General features: G+C 35.9%; 1 protein-coding gene across 3 annotated transcripts in view; it reads right to left on the bottom strand.

Annotated features, from left to right (window-relative positions):
• The window catches only part of TTK (TTK protein kinase), a 56,027-nt gene that overhangs the window by 7,237 nt on the left and 27,769 nt on the right, over positions 1 to 21,021 (bottom strand). For 2 of the 3 annotated variants that reach the window (XM_027769898.1, XM_027769899.1), the window contains exons 13-20: positions 17,841 to 17,933; positions 13,102 to 13,259; positions 12,814 to 12,965; positions 11,131 to 11,255; positions 9,676 to 9,756; positions 2,806 to 2,982; positions 2,402 to 2,486; positions 1,961 to 2,058 (exon numbers count right to left, since the gene is read on the bottom strand). In XM_027769898.1, coding sequence (XP_027625699.1) covers positions 1,961 to 2,058; positions 2,402 to 2,486; positions 2,806 to 2,982; positions 9,676 to 9,756; positions 11,131 to 11,255; positions 12,814 to 12,965; positions 13,102 to 13,259; positions 17,841 to 17,933 — 969 coding nt within the window. Of the gene's footprint in view, positions 1 to 1,886; positions 2,059 to 2,401; positions 2,487 to 2,805; positions 2,983 to 9,675; positions 9,757 to 11,130; positions 11,256 to 12,813; positions 12,966 to 13,101; positions 13,260 to 17,840; positions 17,934 to 21,021 lie in introns of those variants that run through there. The other variant, XM_027769897.1, reaches the window with a different exon arrangement.

The following is a 21,021-nucleotide window of genomic DNA, read 5'->3' as shown; positions in this document are numbered from 1 at the left end:
CCAAAAAAAAAAAAAAAAAAAGTTACATAAGGACTAGAAGATGGTGTAACGGTTACATCACTGGACTCCCATGTAGTCAACCACAGTTCGAGTCCCAGAGCTCAGCAGTTTAAAATTCATGCTGGGATGCATGTATGTGATGTATGTGTGCGTGCATGGCCAAGATCGCAAGAGAAGAATGGATTGTGGTATGGCTATCCCTCCTGCAGGGGGTAATTTCTTGCTTTCTGTTTCTCTGTCTCTCTCTGTTCTCTGAAGAGTGCACACAGCTTATAGCAAAATTCGCTCTCAAAAAAAAAAGTCATATATAAGTAAATGTAATGAGGTATGTTTAAAATCTATGTATTTTTAAACGTTTTTTCTTAAGAATTATTTATCACTATTCTTTTAACTTATTGCAGTCATCAGAAAGAAAGAGAGAGAGAAATCAAGCTGCCAGGTCTGAGATCAAACTGTGGTCAGCCATATGAGAGTTCAGTGCTCTAACCACCACGTCATTGCTTGCCCCTAAAATCTATGTATTTAAAAACAGTATATAAGCTGGTACCAGCAGATGGAGTAAAGGTTACGTTGCTGGACTCCCACATGGTCAACCACTGTCTGAGTCCCAGGCCTGGCGGCATCAAACTCATACCAGGCACATGTGCACGCAAAATCCTGAGAGAAGAATGGAGGAGAAGGGACTGTGGGGTGCCCATCCCCACTGGGGGTGATTTCTTGCTTTCTGTCTTTCTCTGTCTCTCTGGCGAGCACACACTCCCTGTAGCAAAAATCTCTCTTAAAAAAAAATAAAGCCTTAGCTGACATCAAACTTATGAAGATAACCAACACCCTTCCCCTCAAGGAACATATAACTTCAGTGATAAAGGTAACTAATCCACTTCAATTTAATTCATAAAAAGTTCTGAATGATATTTTGGTATAAATTTAAAACAGACATTTGGAATACAGAACAATTACAAAACAGATTTTATTCAATTTGAACTCCTAAAGTCAATCACTTTGTTATAGCAATTAAGAAATTTTAAGAAAACATTTACCTTATATCATACAAATATAGATATAATCATGAATGTATAGTAAATTCCTTTGAAAACCTCTCCAAGTTCTTGGAACTCTTACTGACTTTAACCCTACCCAGAGAGATAAAAGTACTTTGTTGAAACTATCATAACTTTATATTAATGTTATAGCTGAAATATATGAGCAGTAGCTGCTTGGTAGCTAAATTGAGCTATAATGTTAATAAGCATTCACAGGGCTAGCAAAATGACTAAGGAGTTGATGATAGTGAGACCCCAAAATCATAGTATAGATAAAAACAGATACTGGGAGGCCAAATGCTTAAGATATGTGCTTTGAGAAATGTAATGATTGGTATATCAGCTTTGTAGAAGCTATTATATTTGACAAATATTGCAACTTCTCTAAGTAGTTTTAATTTAAAAATTGGCTAGAAGGTATGAATTAAAAAACTTAAAAATGGTATTGAGTGGGGGGGCCTGGAGGCACTGGACTTCCACACAGCCAACAACCATTCAAGTCCCAGAACTTGCAGCTTGCTTTCTCCTTCTCTTTCTCTCTAGTGAGTACATGTTCCCCATAGCAAATTTAAAAATAATAATAATAATAATAATCAATAAAATTAAATAATTCTTTAAAGAAAGATATTGAGCTAAAAAACAGATCCCGATATTAAATTTATTCTAGTTGAGACCTAACAACAATGTTTAGAATGTACCTTATGACAATCTACTCGGAACTGTGTTTTTTGTATAATAAGAATACAAATCAAATCAATCTATAGTTCTCAAAAAGCACATGTTAAATATTTACATGTAGAAACATACTTCATAATTGACATGACTAGGCTAACTTTTGTTTGGATAATCAATTCAAATGTTTAACTCACTAAACTATAAAAAGCAGTTAAAATCAGCAGAGAGAATAAATTATTTACTTTAGCAGCTTTCAAAATGGAGTTAGGAGAATTCAGACCAACCAGCTGGCCTAGAACATGTTTCATTTCTTCAGTAGTTCCCTTAGTCACCTGGTTACCTATAAAATAAATGTAATTAGTGACACTCAGGTACCAATAAGAAAAAATGTGAGTCTATCATATATACACATTCTATTTAATAGCACAATAACTGGCATTCTAGTAATTTTTCATTGCTCATAGCCTCTCACCTAAGATAAGTAAAACAAATGACAACAAGTTAAAATAAAAAAAAGAAAAAGAAATTTATCTACTTTATTATTTAGCATATTAAGAACTTCCTTCCTTAAAGGAGGCAGGCTGTAAAAGTAGCCACTTCAAAGCCTGTTTTTTGTTCTAGTTAACAGGATGTTTATAGTAGTAGTCTTTCTAGTAATAAATAAAATTTTAAAGAGGTAATACCTGGATGAGTTTGAATTTGGACATATGGATGTGCCAAGAGTTCAGGAATGGATATCCTCTGTTTAGGGTTTCTTATTAAACAACACTATAAAAATAGAGATTGTTTTTAAAATAAAGCAGTTTTTCTAATATGATACTAACAACATAGTTTTCCAAACTGCATCATATTACCAAAGTTGCTTTCTCCATTCACAAATAACAAAATCATTTCCCCCAAAATGAGTTTTGCAAAATCCTCAAGTTTTAAAATACCTTTAAAGTAAACTAAACATTCCTTAATAGCTAATTCGGTCAGCAATTTCTTCTAAGAAATCAATTAAATATTTAAGCACCAGTTACATAATTCTAATCATTTCACCTATTTATCTTAAACAATTAATTATATAAAAGTATATTAACATTACCTTTAACACATCTTGAAGATCCTTCTCTGGAATATCAGGAAACTCAATTTCATGATTAGGGTCAATTATAGCATGTAATTTAGAAATTTGATTAATTATATGCTGAAATGGTGTTTTTCCATATGTCATATAATACAAAATGCATCCTAAGGACCAAACATCACTTTTGGGACTTATCTATGTTTAAAAAAAAGAAAAAGAAAATAAGTTGCAATGTTTTAATATAAAGTGTGTAAAAAGTTACATATATTATAAATATGTGTAAATGCATACACACATATTTACATATACCCTAATAGTCCAAATCATAATTAAATCTCAATGAATAAGTGAGCAGATTGTTTACATGAGCAAACATTTTTCTGGTTTTCATTTGCTATTTTGTCAAAAAAAATGAGCATTACTTAAATCTTTCAAAAAACATATAAGAAAAAATATTTAAAAATATTTTACTGAGACAAATGATCAAATTCTTGTTAGCTTGTAAAAATAAACTAAAAAAAACTATGATTTCAATTTATTTGTTTTCCTCAGACTTACTGAATTATAATAATTTTTCACATAAATTCTAAATGTGCATGGATTTTTTAAAAATTTATTTAGCTTTATTTATTATTATTATTATTATTATTTTCACATGAGTTTTGCCAGAGAAAGACAGAGAGAAAGAGAGAGAGAGAGAGAAGCCGCCAGGTCCGGGACTGGAACCGTGGTTGGCCATGTGGAAATGGCCACTTGCTGGCCCCTGCATGGATTCTTTTTAACAGTTTAAACTGATCAACTCTAAAACTAAGGGCATAAACTATGTCTCTAAAAAAAAAATAATAATAATAAAAATACATTGTCTTCTTGGATTGCCAGATGGCCAATAGCTGTTCAAATCACAGACCCAGTGGCTTAAAAATCACTCCAGGTGTGTGTATGTGTGTGCACATGTGTAACTAAATCCCAGGAGGAGAATGGAGGGGAAGGGACTGCAGCATGGTCATCCCTGCTGGCGGGGGGGTGATTTCTTTTTTCTTTTTTTTTAATTATTTAACTTTATTTACTTTTACTCATTTGTTTATTTCATTTTGACCCAGAGAGGGGCAGATAGAGAGAGAGAGAAAGCAAGTGAGAAGGCAAGCCTCCAGGTCTGGTACTCGAACCATGGTCAACCAGATGGGAATCCAGCGCCTCTAACCATGCCACCTGCTGGCCCCTAAAAATACATTGTCTTCCTAGATTCCCAGATGGCTAATAGCTGTTCAAATCCCAGATGCAGTGGCTTAAAAATCACTCCAGGTATATGTGTGTGTGTGTGTGTGTGTGTGTGTGCGCGCGCGCGCGCGCGTAACTAAGATCCCAGGAGGAGAATGGAGGGGGAAGGGGCTGCAGCATGGTCATCCCTGCTGGGGGGTGATTTCTTACTTTCTCTTTTACTGTCTCTTTCTGGCAGGTGTACATACATGCCCTTTGACAAAACAAACAAACAAACAAAAACCCCTAAAAACAAAAAGATTTATTGAAACAAATGATAACAAGCACATGATGCTTCATAATCTTTGAGACACAGCAACAGCAGCTAGGAGGGAAGTTTACAGACATTAGTACCAACAAGAAAAAAATAGAGAGATGGCAAATAAATAACCTAATGATGGATCTCTGAAAAATGAAAAAGAAATAACAAAACTCCCCAAAATACTAGAAGAAATAGTAACAACTAGAGCAGAAACTAATGGCATTGAGAATTAAATGATTTAAAAAAAATCAATAAAACAAAGTCATTTTTTGACAGGATAAGTAAAATTGACAAACCACTGACTAGGCTAATCAAGAAAAGCAAAATAAGGAATTAAATAACTAAAATCAGTAATGAAACAGGCAATATTAAAACAAATATTGCAGAAATACAGAAGATTGTGAGACAATACTGCAAGTAACACTATGCCAACAAACTAGAAAATCTAGAGGAAATGAACAAATTTCTGGACACATACAATATAGCCAGAATGAATCAGGAAGAAGAAAGCCTGAACAGATCAATAACAAGCAATGAGATTCAATCCGTAATAAATAGTGTCCCAACAAGAAAAAGCCAAGGTTCCAATGGCTTCACTTCTGAATTCTATAAAACTCTAGCACTAACTCTAATTCTCTTTGAAACTATTTCTAAAGATACAAAATGAAAGAAACCTCTCAAACTCAATTCTAGGAAGCCTCCATCACCATGATATGAAAAGCAGACAAGGACATAAGAAAATCAAAAAAGAAAAATACAGAACAACATCACTGATGAAAACAAATGTAAAAGTCCTCAACAATATACTGGCATATCAAATCCAATAGTATATTAAAAAGATTATATGCCATGACCAAGTAGGTTTTATCCCAGGAATGCAAGAATGGTTCAACATAAGCAAAAAAAAAAAATAACACACCACACTAACAGAAGAAAAGATAACCATATGATCAAATCAATTGATGCAGAAAAAGCATTTGATAAAAACAACATCCCCTCATGATTAAGACTCTCAACAATATAGGTACTGAAGGTACACTTCTTGACACATTAAAAGCCATATGTGACAAACCATAGCTAAAAATACTGAATGGCAGAAAACTGAAGCTTTCCCATTAAAACTAGAACAAAATAAAGTTGTCCACTTTCTCCACTCTTCTTCAACACATTGGAATACCTAGTCAATGCAATCAGACAAGAGCAAAATAAAAGGCATTGAAACAGGAAACGAAGAAGTGAAATTGTCCCTATTTACAGATAGCATGGTTATACACATAAAAAATTCAAATGAAATCCACGAAAAGACTCCTAGAAGTGATAAATGAATTCAGTTAAATGTCAGGATATATAATCAAAATACAAAAAAGTCTATAGTATTTTTATACATTAACAATGAACAGACAGAACTAAAGAAAGCAATCATATTTACAATAGCCACAGATAAATACATAAATAAATAAAACACCTAGAAATAAATCTAACTAAGGAAATGGAAGACTTCTACAAGGAAAAACTGAAAAATGAAATTGAGTATAATACAGAAAGATGGAAAGACATCTCATGCTTTTGGATTGGAATAATCAATATAATCAAAATGTCAATTCTGTCCAAATTTATTTACAAATTCACTGTGAGTCCAATCAAATTACCGGTGACATCCTTCACAGAACCAGAAAAAAAAAAAAAAGCATAAAGTTTACTTGAATCATAAAAAAACCCACATCACCAAGGCAATACTGTGCAAGAAAAATAAGTGAGACAGAAGGCATCTGTCTCACTACCTGACCTAAAGATATATTACAAAGCTATGATAACCAAAACAGCAAAATTCTGGCACAGACATACAGACTAAGGGAACAGAACAGAAAATCCAAAAAGAAACTTACAAACCTAAAGCCAACTGATTTTTGACAGACACAAGATAATCCACTGGAGAAAAGAAACTCTTTTCAGCAAATGTGACAGAAGAACTGAATATCCACCTACAAAAAAATAACACTGGACCCCTGTCACCATTAACAAAAAACAACTCAAAATGGGACAAAGCTTTAAATACAAAACTTCAAGCCATAAAACTATTGGTGGAGGGACCAGCAGATAGCATAATGGTTATGTTGCTGGAGTCCCATGTAGTTGATCACAGTTCAGGTCCTGGACCTTGGTGCCTTAAAACTCACGCCAAGCGCGTGTGCATGCATGCCCAAAATTCCAAGAAGAGACTAGAGGAGAAGGGATTGCACTCCCTAGGGGCCATCCCTCCTGGGGAGAAATTTCTTGCTTTCTGTCTATCTCTGTCTCTCTGGCAAGCACGGGCACCCTATAGCAAAAACCTCTAAAACACAAACAAGCAAACAAAACTGCTGGTGGAAAACTTGGAAACATTGGAGTAAGCAAATAATTCTTAAATAGGACCCCAAAGCACACGAAATAATCCCCAAAATAGACAGGTGAGATTACATCGAGCTAAAAAGCTTCTGCTCAGCAAAAGTAACAGAATGCAGAGACAACAAACAGAATGGAAGAAAATATTTGCAAACAATGATTCAAATTAGGAACTGAAATAACCAAAATGTATATGGAACTCAAGCAGCTCACCTCCAAAAAAAAAAAAAAAACAAACAAAAAACCCAGTTTAAAAATGAGCAAATGAGCAGAACAGACAACTCTCTAAAAATGATATACAAATGGCTAAAAACTATGAAAAAAAAAAGTCTAACATCTCTTAGCAAAGGGAAATGCAAATCAAAACCAATGTGAGATATCACTGAAGCCCAGTTAGAATGGGTAGGATCAAAACTCAAAAAGCAAGTGCTTGCAGGCTATGATGAAAAGAAAACTCTCCTATGTTTTTAGTGAGAATGTAAATAAGTATAGCCACTGTGAAAAACAATTTTGAGATTCCTCAAAAATATACAAATAGAACTACCCTAAGACTCAGAAATCCCACTCCTTGGTCCCCCACAAAGGGCAGAAAATCTCTCAGTCAGAAAGACATTGTACATCATGCTTATTATATCATTATTCACAATCGCTAAGACATGGAATCAATCTAAATGCCCAACAACTGATGATTGCATTGAAAAAATGTGGCATATATAAACTATGGCAGGCATCCCCATTTCCTGGACTGGTAGTGGTCCATGGCCAATTAGGAAACCGGCTACACAGCAGGACGTGAACAGCAGGTAAGAGAGCAAAGTTTGATCTGAATTTTCGGCTGCTTCTGATTGCTGGTGTTACCACCTCAGTTCTACCTCCTGATAGGTTAGCAGCAGCATTAGATTCTCAAACTGTTTGAGTCCCAGATTTGGTGGCTTGAAAATCATGCCAGGCCTGTGTGCAAGCATGCCCCAGATCCAGAAGGAGAATGAAGAAGGGACTGAGGTGTAGCCATACCCCCTGGAGGTGATTTCTCACTTTCTGTCTCTCTGGCAAGAACACACAACCTATAGCAAAAAGACTCTCAAAAATTAAAAAACAAAAACAAAAACAAAAACAAAACGATGCCTGCCATCTCAGTCTGTGAAAAACCGTCTTCCATGAAACGGGCCCCAAGTATCAAAAACGTTGGGAACCACTGTGCTATGGGATACTACTCAGTCTTAAAGAATAGAAACACTCTGTCATTTGATTCAAAGACTATAGAAGATTTAATGCTAAATGAAATAAGCCAGACTACGAAAGACAAACACAGTATATATCTCCATCCAATATATACTGAGTGTCTGCACTCCATGGCAGAAATGGAAAGATTCAAAGATATAATAGTAGACAGAGCAAGTCTAGATATCAGAGACTATGGGACATGGGTGACTAGTGGGGGATGAGTAGGAAAGTCAGGGAAAAAGCACTTAGCAAACACAAGAAAGTATGTTCTTTGCTGAAAATGATCCTTGATTTGATTATCACACACCATATGGATTCTTTGAAAAGCCATATTATGTGCCATAGAGTTGTATGACAACTGGATGTACATAAGAAATTATAAAATAAATAAATAAGTAAATCATGCTAAGATTTGGATATCTACATATGTGTCCAAAACCCTAGCAGAACGGAGAAATGGGGAAAGAACTGTGGTCTGAACATGTTCCATTACGGGGCACTTTCTCTCTCTCCCTGCCTGTCTCTGGAAAGCGTATGCATGTGGTTGCAATTTTTAAAAAATAGTAAAAGCAAATGAAAATATATTTGATAAATGAAATCAAGACCTGGTTCTTTAAGATTAACAAAATCGTGGCAAATCTAGTATTAAAAAAAAAAAAAAGATAGGCCAGCCAGTTGGTATGGTGGTTGGATCCCACATGGCCAATTGCATAGCTTGAGTACTGGACCGAGAGGCTTGAGACACATGCCAGGTTCGAGGGGAGAAAAAGAAGGGATTGCAGCATGATCATTTTCCCTGGGGGGTGTTTTCTCATTTCCCTCTGGCTCTATTAGGGGAATACATCCACACTACAAAAATTTTTAAAAAAAGAAAAAAAAAGGAAAAAAAGAACATGCTTAAGTTTTAGAGGAAAAGTAAAAGCTTAACAGATAAAAAAAGAATTTTATAAAAGAGATTTGGCAAAATTATGTTGCAGTTATTTGAAAAAATACTCAAATGCCACAAATTTTCTAGGAAGCAAAATATGATTCAGTAATTAAGGGCACACTTATCAAACAATGGAAATGGACAATGTATTAGGTGCCTTATATTTGTTCTCATTTAATCTTCAATTTCTTTTAAAATAGGTGCTATTCACAAGCCCAAAATAGAGATGAAGAAACTAGCAAGTCACTTGCCCAAAGACAGTTTTTAATGAAGCCGTCTAAAACTTGAATGCTAGTTTCTGACACAATGATCTGTGCTTGCACCCACATGGTTACACAGTCACAGAGAAAAAAGGATTGGCCTGGAAGGCATGGCATCATGTTAGGCAAAATGGGATCCCAATAAGGGGCACCAAGGAGGCTCTACAAAGATCATTGAAGGAGTAAAATAAAGTAAGTAGGAAAGTTTCCAGGGGCGGCCAGGAAAAATTACATACTCCAGTTTTATGAGGGGACTTCAAAGAGTTTATGGAAAACTATGAGACTTAATTCCATTTTTCCGAAAATTTTTGAAGTCCCCTCGAATAAAGTTCAGTAATATTTGCAGTTTGAAGCATCTACTGGGGATCTTACATCCCCAGAAAACAAGGGAGACTAAGTCAATAAAGGCAAAAATTAAGTCCCATGACAAGCTGCTTAAAGAAGGCAGGGTCTGTAGTGGCCTAAAGTTTTAGAACTTAAAGAAATAACCTACTTATCTGGTAAGTCTATTCAGATACTCATCCATTCCTTATTAATGCCAGATGAATAGGATATATAAATAATCTTTACAGTACCTTTGACTTAGATTTTCCATTCTCTCTTGAAGAAGACATATCTTTGATTGCTTCTGGTGGCATATAATTAACTGTGCCAACCTATTTGTGGAGTCGAAGAAAATACAAATCAATGAAAATATTTTATTCTGCTCTTATTTTTATATTTTTAAAACATGAATGGTACATTCTTAGAAACTTATAGATTTCAGTAACATATTTGAAAAATTGAAATAATATTAAGATATATATCAAATTTCTCCACAACTTTAGGAGAAACTGGGAATGTCTGCCTTAAAACTATACAAGCCAGGCACTGTGGCATGCAGTTATAATCCCAGTTGTTCAGGACACAGAGGCAAGAGGACTGAGTTTAAGAATAGCCTAGACAACATGGTGAGATCCTGTCTTAAAAAACAAAGCAAAACAAACCTTCCCGCCCCACTAAATCTGTCCAGGCTAAACTCCATCAAGGCCCATAAACTTTGAGAGACTTCACTCATTTGTTCATTTCCGTGCTGAAATTTTTATAAGCTAATCAGCCAACTAATATATAATATATAAACAAAATAACCTCTAGGTTTGTCATCAAATACTCTTTGGGCTCATGTCCAAACTGACATGGGATGAGCATCTCAATCATGTAAGTTTCCATAATAGGATTATGACAATCTTTATAATGCACTTCACTCCTTTTTCTAAAATAAATGGTTCTTCTTTCAGACACGGAACATTTATACTTTAGGTCTTTACTATAGAAGGTATCTTGAAGCTCAGTTATACTTTTGATATACAAGGAAATGACTATAAAAGAGAATCATTTGAAGGGCATAACTCCTTAACTGTTCCTAACAAGGTCTAATTTTATGCCTAGGATTAAGGCATATCCATATGAGAAATCTGTATACATAAAACGCCCAGAAATCTGGCTCCAAGAAAGACTTTCTAATCATACCTTGGCGTCACTACTTTATTTTTATGAGGTATCATTAAGTTTACTGTTGCATATATATGAATATAAAGAGTACTACTGAGTATAATATTTATTATAACATTTCTAATATGAAGGTTAATTTAATAAATTGTTTCCCAACTTAAACAATAGAAAAATATTTGCTTCTCTGAAAGATTAGAAACAATCTCATCTTATGGACAATAGAAAACATGAAACTATACTCCCCTCTTTGGTGGCTACCAGGCTGAAATGAATTTTCAGGTCATCCTGGTCAATTTTAGATCGTGACCAGGATTATTTCTAAAGCATGTATTGCTGCTTTTCTACCTCACTATAGAAAAATCATTCAAAATTGCTAAATACATTTCTATCTGATCTTGACTTTCTATTCTAAATGATATGGACTATGGTTTTAATTTTCTTAGAGTTTCAGTATGAAGTGGGTAAAGTGATAATATCCATTAACAAAATAATAGGAATTTAACTTTACGTCATAACCAGTCATGTATTAAGGGCCTTACCTGTGAATCTTTAACAATACTTGTTGTATCTGGTTGCATTTGATTTGCAATCCCAAAATCAATTAGCTTTAGCATTCCATCAACTATTAAAAAGTTAGCAGGTTTAAGATCACTGTGAACAATGCCTTCAAAATAAAAATCCATTATATTAGATTTAAAAGAGTGTAAGGACACAAATTTTACAATCTACAGGTCAAGTTGGTTTCTTCAGTTAGTCCAATTAAGTATTCAGTTTTTCGTGTATTCTATAAATACTCAAATAGCACTTGTTATGTACTAGACACCATTCTAAATTGGTTGCTTGTACTGAACCATTTAATTCTCATAACAATGTTAGGTAAGTATGCACTGTTATCACTATTTAAAGGTGAGGAACCTAAGGCAATGAGCATTTAAATAATTTGTTTAAGGTCACATGGCCTAAGCAACAGTCCATGAATTGAAGCCAGGCAGTATGGCTTCACGGCCTATCTGCTTAACCACTGTGATTCACAGCCCACAATGAATTTTAATTACACTGCCTGACAGTAAGACCCTAATACTTTTGATATGTCCATCCCTGTATCCTTGGATCTTGATTATCACTGGTAAATTTTTTAATTTATAAGAAGAGAGATGAGATAAAAGTACAACTATCTAGGTTAATGGTTATTATTTTTGAGTTTATTTCTCCTATGAGAGAAATACAGAAAGAGAGAGAGAGAGATCAGCAACAGGGCATTCAATCTGACCTATCTCCAGCTGGCTCAGATGATAGGCATACACACAAGAGTCTGGAATGTATGGGGAGACAGATGCAAACCCAGAAATTTCCCTTATGGGTCCAACATTATAGAATGTAGCATTACCACAGTGCCATCATAACTTATTCTCCCCACTCCAAGACCAGGTCTTCCCATGTCATGTTTCTCCTACCTCAGCCTCCTAGGTGGGACCATCATACCTGGCTCTTTTAGAAAGGATCACATCATGTTGCCCAGGCCAGCCTTGAGTTCATGATCCTCCTGTAATGCCCCCACAAGTCCTTGGACTACACCACTGTGCTTGACCTTTAGGCTGGACCAGGAATAAAACCCAGGCCTCCTATGTGGTCCCATCCTACAGAGCATAGCATCTTAGCAGTGTGCAACATTGCAGAAGAGCAGTAATTAAAAAAAAAAAAAAATCTAAAAAAAGATAGGGTATAGGCAGATGAAAGGCCTAATAGAACCAAGGACAAGCATAAATAAAATCTAACCAATAAGGCAGGACTTACAGTAAATGAATGAATGAACGAACGAATGAATAAATAAATAAATCTATCCATCTTTCATATAGGGCACCACAACATAAAATGACGTGGAGAATAAGTGAAATAAACATCTCATATTTTCAGGATATCCACTCTCAGACTTGCTATAATCTAAGCATTTAGAAATAAGAATTATGGATTATGTTAATACTGAGAAAGACAAATTTTGCATTAACAATGTGGGAACCTAAGATTATGTCCTACATTGTTTGGACTAACAATGTTTCTTTCAATAAAAAGTTTTGTTGTTCATCTTTTAATAGATTCCAGCTACTTAGTTCATCTAGTTAATGGTGCTAAAAACCAATTACATTAAAATTATAGGTGTTATTTCTCTAAGATGACACTAATAAGACATTTTAACTATATATACACAGAGACACTTAAAATACCATGTTGATGGATCGTGTGAACTGCCTCCAACATATTTTTCCAGTAACTCTTGCGTTCCCATGGATTGACAGACTTTTTCTTTTTAAGCCAAGTATTAAGATCGATGTTTCCACACTCCATTACCATGTAGATGTATTGGTCTGTGATTTCACTATGATTAAAAACAAATAAAAGCAACAAAATAATAAATGGCTACGTTATCGTAAGTAAGATTTACTAAATATTTACCTGAAGAATTATGGCAAAAAAAAAAAAGCATTCTTTTTAAATTTAAAAAGAATTCTTACTAATCATAAAGTCGGATGATCTTATCACTATGTTGTTGTAGTTTATTCAAATAAGCTATTTCATTCCGGTAACTATCAATAGTTTGGTTATCTGCTTCTTCTAAGTTCACATATTTTATAGCATGTATCTGTTTCTTTTCATTCAATACCTGAAACACCTGAACAGCAGAACAAAGAGAAAAGTTTAGAATGCACTATTTATATACTATTAACATTTTAAGTTAAGACAAAATTTTAGATTGAGAAAATTCTGAAAAAATATTGACATGAATAATAAAAAGTTTCTGGGCCTATTTTGAACCTGGAAAAAAAAAATCATGATAGAAGAATAATAAGTCCATTCCCAATTGCCTATGACAATGGGCATTCAATAATTCAAAAGTATAAACCTAAGAATTGTCTAGATTGGAACCAGCAGATGGTGTAATGGTCACATTGCTGACTTCCACACAGTTGATCGTAGTTCAAGTCCCAAACATGTGGCTTAAAAGTAAATGGGGTGTGTTTGTGTGCGAGGAAGCCAGTCCAAAGTCCCAAGAGGAGAATGGAGGAGAGGGGATTGTCGATGTGGCCATACCCTCTGGGGGGTGATTTCTTGATTTCTGCCTCTCTGGTGACTGCAGATGCCCTATAGCAAAAATCTCTTAAAAAAAAAAAAAAAAAGACAAAAAAGAATTGTTTATATCACCATACAGAAAAAGTAATTTAAATTCCACATATGCCTTTACCACAAAAATAAAGAAAAGACAATCAAAAATATTAAGAAGGAGTATTTTGGATGGAAAATTCATTTGTGTGTTGTGATGGTGTATAGTGAATTAATGTAGAGAATGAATAAATTTAAAATAAAAAAAAATTAAGAAGGAGAAGAGGCTATGATAAAAGTCAATTTGTTTCACAGATGATGTGTCTCCATTATGCACAGAGTTAATGATTTCATTCATGTGTTAAGAATATTAAAAATATATGCTACTTAGAAATTATTGGTACATTTAGTTGAGAAAAGTAAAGAAGGTCAATTTTCAAAGTTAAGTTGGTGGACACAAGATATTCTTGTAAATATGTTGTCGGGGACCAGTAGAAGGTATAATGGTTATATCACTGAGCTCCCAGATTGTCAAACAAGTTCAAGTACTGGACCCAGTGGCTTCAAATTTATGCTAGGCATGTGTGTGTGCATGCCCCAAATCTCAAGAGAAGAATAAAGGAGAAGGGACTGTAAAGTGTTCATTCCCCCGGGGGGTGATTTCTTGCTTTCTGTCTGCTTCTATACTCTCTCTGGCAAGGGCACATACCCTATAGCAAAAATCTCTCTTTAAAAAAAAAATGTATATATGCTTTCAGGATCTCTGAATTCAATGTCAAAATTCTAGTTAAAATGGGCAATCAATTCCTAAGAAATATTGACAAGCCAGGGAACCAGCAGTTAGCGTAATGGCTATGTTGCTGGATTCCCACGTTGTCGACCGCGGTTCGTGTCCCGGACCCGGTGGCTTAAAACTCACGCTGGGCGCGTGTGCGTGCGTGCCCAAGATCCCGAGAGGAGAATGGAGGAGAGTGGATTGCGGCGTGACCATCCCCCCTGGGGGGGATTTCTCGCTTTCTGTCTCTATGTCTCTCTCTGTCTGTCTGGCGAGCGCACGCACCCTACAGTGAAAATCTCTCCAAAAAAAAAAAAGAAATATTGACAAGCCAGACATCATTTAAAAAAAGTAGAAAACACTGCTAATGTGTCTAACTTTCCACAAATGTCCAACAGTGTTAGTGCTTCCAAAACAGAAGTACTGAAATACAAAATGCCGGTGTATTTAGGAAAAATTATATTCAGTTATCCCCTTTGAACATAAACAACAGACCAAGTAAGTAAATTAGGAAACACATCAGAAGGTAAGCTATAACATGAAGACAACACAGCAGGAGAAGGAAATGGGAGAAAACCCAGCAATAAGATGTAGTTGCAGTTTTTTTCTTTTTAAACACAGCAAGTTTATGGAACTACTTCAACTTTTAAAGCGTTATTAATTTTATTTTTATTTATTCATTTATTTATATTAATTAGACCAGAGAAAAACAGAGAGAGAGAGGAAGTGTGAAAGCAAGCCACCAGGTCCAGGACTTGAACCGTGGTCGGTCATGTGGGAGTGTTCAGCACCTTAACCACCACGGCACCTGCTGGTCCCCTGTAGTCCCAGTTTTTTTTTTTGAGAGGTTTTCGCTATAGGGCGCGTGCGCTCGCCAGACAGACAGAGAGAGACAGAGAGACAGAAAGCGAGAAATCACCCCCCGGGGGGATGGTCATGCCGCAATCCCTTCTCCTCCGTTCTCCTCTCAGGATCTTGGGCACGCACACGTGCCCGGTGTGAGTTCTAAGCCACCGGGTCCAGGATGTGAACCACGGTCGACTACGTGGGAACCCAGTGACATAGCCATTACGCTAACTGCTGGTTCCCTGTAGTCGCAGTTTTAAAGCATGGTCAAGGAAGGCCTGACTGAGAAGATATTTGAGCAAACATAAGAGGCTATCTGGAGGAAAATCTGGGAATGTGTTAAAATAGACTGGAATGGGGGACCAGCAGTTAGCGTAATGGCTATGTCGCTGGACTCCCACGTAGTCGACCGCGGTTCGAGTCCCGGACCCGGTGGCTTAAACTCACGCCGGCCGCGTGTGCGTTCGTGCCCAAGATCCCGAGAGGAGAATGGAGGAGAAGGGATTGCGGCATGGCCATCCCCCCTGGGGGGTGATTTCCTGCTTTCTGTCTCTCTGTCTCTCTCTGTCTGTCTGGCGAGCGCACACGCCCTATAGCAAAAACCTCTCAAAAAAAAAAATAGACTGGAATGGCAAGGACTGAATTGAGGGGACTCATTAGGAGACCATTATAATAATCAGGTGAAAAGATAATGTAGCTGCTTCAAACAAAGTGATTGTAGGGGGTGAGAAACAGAACAAGACTTGCTAATGGGCAAGATATGTATTAATATATGAGAGAAAAAAGTCAACTGTTTTTTTGGCCAAGCAACTGGAAGAATGGACTTCCTATTTACTGAAATGGGAAGAACTATGCATTAAGAGGGGCTGGGACATGATGTTTTATTAAAAAAGTTATTTATTTAACTTTATTCATCATTATTATTTTTTAATTCACCAGAGAGAAACAGAGAGAGAGGATAAGTGAGAAAGCAAGCCACCAGGCCCAGGACTTGAACTGTGGTTTGGCACTGGACTCCACCACGCCACCTGCTGGCCCAGGACATATATTTTAAATATTTAGCAGAGACCAGGAAGAGATGCTAGGCACTCAAGTGGGATATACAAGTCTGGAAAAGGAGAGGTCTGAGTTAGAAATTTAAGTTTGAAAATTGTTAGCATACATGGTACTTAAAGCTACAAGGCTAGATGAGAACACCAAGGGAATGAGTGAATTTAGAAAGAGAAGAGGACAAGGACTCAGCTTTGGTCACTGCACCACTGAAATCAGGGATAGGAGGAGCACGGGAAAGGAATGGCCAGTTTGAAAAGAAGGAAATAATGGCCAAGTTAAAAAAAAAAAGGTTTCAATGAGGGAAAAAAAAACAGAAACAAAAACCCAACAGTCCCAAATGCCACTCGGTAACCTAAAATCAAAGCCAATAATTAAGATTTGGCAAAATTGTGATCTTCACTATAGTTATTTTGGTTTATGATAAAGGTAAAAATCTGACTGCCTTAAGAGAATAGAATGGAATTAAAGATTGTTTAGCTAATGCTTAAGATGCCTTCCACCCAGGATGGGCAAGTTTAAAAGAAGGAAATAATGGCCAAGTTTAAAAAAAAAAGGTTTCAATGAGGGAAAAAAAAACAGAAACAAAAACCCAACAGTCCCAAATGCCACTCGGTAACCTAAAATCAAAGCCAATAATTAAGATTTGGCAAAATTGTGATCTTCACTATAGTTATTTTGGTTTATGATAAAGGTAAAAATCTGACTGCCTTAAGAGAATAGAATGGAATTAAAGATTGTTTAGCTAATGCTTAAGATGCCTTCCACCCAGAGATTAGAACCATATAAATTTAGAATGCAGATATAAATTCTATTAAGTTCATTCATTAATGAACTGTTTTTGAAATGTAAAATAAAAATCCATTAGTGAAAATTCTTACCGAATGATCCTAAGCATATTAGTAACTTATATCACGTTCTGATTCTCTTTACAGAGATCTTTTGCGGGCCAGCTAGTTGGTATGGCAATTAAAGGAGCTGAATCCCACATGACCAACCATGAAGTTTGAGTCCCCAACCTGGTGGTTTAAAAAACATACTGGGCACATGTGTATGCATGCTCAAAATCCTAAAAGGAGGGAGAAATTGAGAAGGAATTGTGGTGACCATTTCCCATGGGGGGGTGCTTTTTCTGTCTTACTGGTGGGCATACATTCCCTCTGAAATTTTTTTTTTTAAATGATTCTTTCGTGATAATATATATGGTTATTTGCCACCTGGAGTCAATACCTAATGCTATTAGAGAAGAAATGTGGAATCATAGGACAGGAGAGGAAAAAGCAGGAAATCGAGACACTGAATGAAACCTAAAACGTCTAAGTCATTAGTGGTGGGAGGCAGGGGAGGAGGGGAGGAAATACAAGGCCTTTTTGACTGAAGGAGAACATGTATCCCTAGAAGTTAAGAAAAAAGGAGAGTCCATAGGTAAAAAGACAAAATAAAGATGTTTTTATTCACTTCTTAAATATTTAAGATACTTACCTTACTTGAACCTCCACTTCCTATCTGCTTTAATATGGAATAAATCCTTCCTTTAACTGAAATGCATTCATTTGTTGAAGAGGAGGCTGAAATCTAAATAATTAAAATATATAAAGGTTCAAAGCATATGTCCAAGAAACTGGGAACTAAAAAACTTAGTCACAAAGAAACATTCATTTGATACAATGAAACACTTTCAATTTTGAAATTACCTTACTTAAAGTTCAAGTAATTAGATATGCTACAATATTTTTTAAAATGAAATTTGCTTTAATCAAAGAAATAAACTTAATATACAGACAAACTTTCAAGGTCTCCTCTTTAACTGGATTTTATTTCTTAACATAAATAGAAAATTTAAAGAGAAAATAGTTATGTCCAACAAACTCAAAAGCCATCATTTTTTATCTTTCCTTTCTTTTTTCCTTGCACCTCTTTATTTATATACATACCTACATACACACACACAATCATAAAAGTATTCTTTTTTCTCATTAAGCATTATACTATAAAGAAAGCTAAGAGTTAAGAGTTAAGAGTTTCAGGGTTGATCAGACAAATGTCAATTTCAGTAACGCCTCTCCTTCTTTGTGGTGAGTGATGTTCAACAAGTCATTTAAATTCTCTGAACTCCAGCACCTTCCCCAGCAAACTTCCAACTGAATTTACGATACAACTTGCCCCTTTATCCCTTCCCTATGCTGCAGGATCTCTCTGTGTTCCTATAAATGCTTTGAACAGATGGAGTGCTGAGAGGACTTATTCTGAGCTGATAAAGAAGTTGAAACAAAACGAGCTTCTGATTAGCTGATTAACCAAGTTGAAACAAGGTCTGAATAAACCTTAATTTAACTAAATCCTGCTTTAGACCTCAAATAGTAGAATCGCTCTCATGTAATCACCTTCTATTTAAATTAAAAGATTCTAATTTCTTTCTCTAGGGTATGTTTCTGTAAGAAAATATTAGTCTTCTTTTATTTCTATTTATTTTTTTTAGAGGATTTTTCTATAGAACGCATGTGCCTGCCAGAAAGACAGAGACACAGAAAGTGAGAAATCACCCCCCGGGGGGATGGCCACGGGGCAATCCCTTCTCCTCCATTCTTCTCTCAGGAGCTTGGGCGCGCATGCACATGTGCCTAGTGTGATTTTAAGCCACCGGGTCTGGGACTCGAACCTTACATGACTACATGGGAGTCCAGCAACATAGCCATCATACCAACTACTGGTCCCAAGAAAATATTTTTGATGGATCAGCCAAAATGATACAGGCAATAGGGCACAGATGGGTGATCCTGGAACTATATGGAAGTCCCAGGGCTCAGATCCTGGACTAGAACATGCCAGACAACAGGAGTGAATGAGTTTAGAAAGCTGGAAGTCTGAGGGAAGGAGTGCAGTGTAGCGAGATTCTGTCAGGGGTTCCAGTCACTGTCCCTGTCTGTTCCTTTCTCTCTCATGAAAGAAGAAGAAGAAGAAGGAAAAAAAAAAAAAAAAACGGAAAAGAGAAAGGGAGAAAGGGGAAAGCGAAAGAAGGGAAAAGAAAAGAAAAAAAAAAGGATTAGCATTTGAAAAATATTTCTATTGTAACATCATGTCCTTCCCCCTTTAAATGGCTGTTCTGGTCTTTTCATACATAAGCTAAACATTTCTGAGTGAACAGGGCAGTTCAATGTCCCTTTCCCCTGGTTGCTGACAATTGTTAGAATAAAGTAATTCTAACAATTTTCTGATTCAATATTAATGAGAAGTGTACTTTTCTACATAAGACATCCTCTATCCCCTTTAGTCCACCCACCTTACTTGACCAGAGTTTTCTTTAAAAATCAAATCAGATCATTTCACCTCCCTGTTTCAACTCCTTCTGCAGCTTCCTATTCCTTAAAGGTAAAAGCTAAAAGGCCCAGCAGATGTTTGAAACTCACTCCTTCCCCTTCCTGTGCTCTAGCCATATTTTGGCTTCTTTTCAGTTCCTTTCTGACATTAGCCTCTTCTAAAAGACTCCCCGAAGCCCTTTTGTCACCTCTAACTCAGCTTTTAGATTTAAACTCAAACAAGGCCTGATACTAGCTCAGTAACTGTGTTTTGAATCAATATATTGCAAACCTGATCACCTTTCTCTTTTTCCGTTCTAATTTATGACATTGCTTCAGTCCTCAAAATGGTATCACTTCTTTCCATAGTTACAGTAGTATAATCTATAGTCATCTTTAACTTTTTTGTCCATTTTTTTTAAATTGTGGCAAAATATATTAACATACAACATAAAATTTACCATTTTAACTGCTTTTAAGTACAATTCAGTGCCACTAAATACATTCAAATTGATGAAAAAACATCACCACCATCCATCTCCAGAACTTTATTCATTGCACACTGAAGCTGTATTCCTATAACAAATTCCCATTTCTTCCTCAGACCCTGATAATGTCTGTTCTGCTGTCAACTAATTGGTTTTGTTTTTTTTTTTTTTTTTTGAGAGGTTTTTGATATGGGGCACATGTGCTTGCCAGAAAAACAGAGAGAGACAGAGAGACAGAAAGCGAGAAATCACGTCCCGGCGGGTATGGTCAGCCGCAATCCCTTTTCCTCCATTCTCCTCTTGGGATCTTGGGCACACACACATACATGCCCAGCATTAGTTTAAGCCACTGGGTCCGGGACTCAAACCACGGTCGACTACATGGGAGTCCAGCAACACAGCCATTATGCTAACTGCTGGTCCCTCTGACAACTAATTGTTTACCCATTGGTTTTTACATTGGGTTGTCGGGAAAATCATAACACATTTATGCACATAAAAAAAATACATGACTTTCCCAATAACCCAACGGTTACTTATTTTTTGCTGATTTATTTAAATAACAATTACTATTAACATTTTTTATTTACATTAAGCACCATGATGATTTGTTACATATATATTAAATTATTTAATCTGTACAACTACCCCATGAAGTAAGTAGGTTTATTATTTCCATTTTATTTGATAAAGAAACAGGCACTAAGAATTTAAGCAACTTAAAAAGATCACACAGCTGGTAAGAAATAAGGCCAAGATTCATGCCTATGCATTCTGTCTGCAAGGACCCTGTCTTCTACCATTACTAAGCTGCCTCTCAGATGGTCGTTAGAAGTTAACTAGTTACTGTTGTCAGAACTACATAATTATTAGGTTCAG

The sequence above is a fragment of the Tupaia chinensis genome, unplaced genomic scaffold, assembly GCF_000334495.1.
Source record: "Tupaia chinensis unplaced genomic scaffold, TupChi_1.0 Scaffold000097_1, whole genome shotgun sequence".
NCBI classification, from domain to species: domain Eukaryota; kingdom Metazoa; phylum Chordata; class Mammalia; order Scandentia; family Tupaiidae; genus Tupaia; species Tupaia belangeri.
The sequence above is the reverse complement of the archived record's forward strand: the minus strand, read 5'-3'. Positions and strand labels throughout refer to the sequence as shown.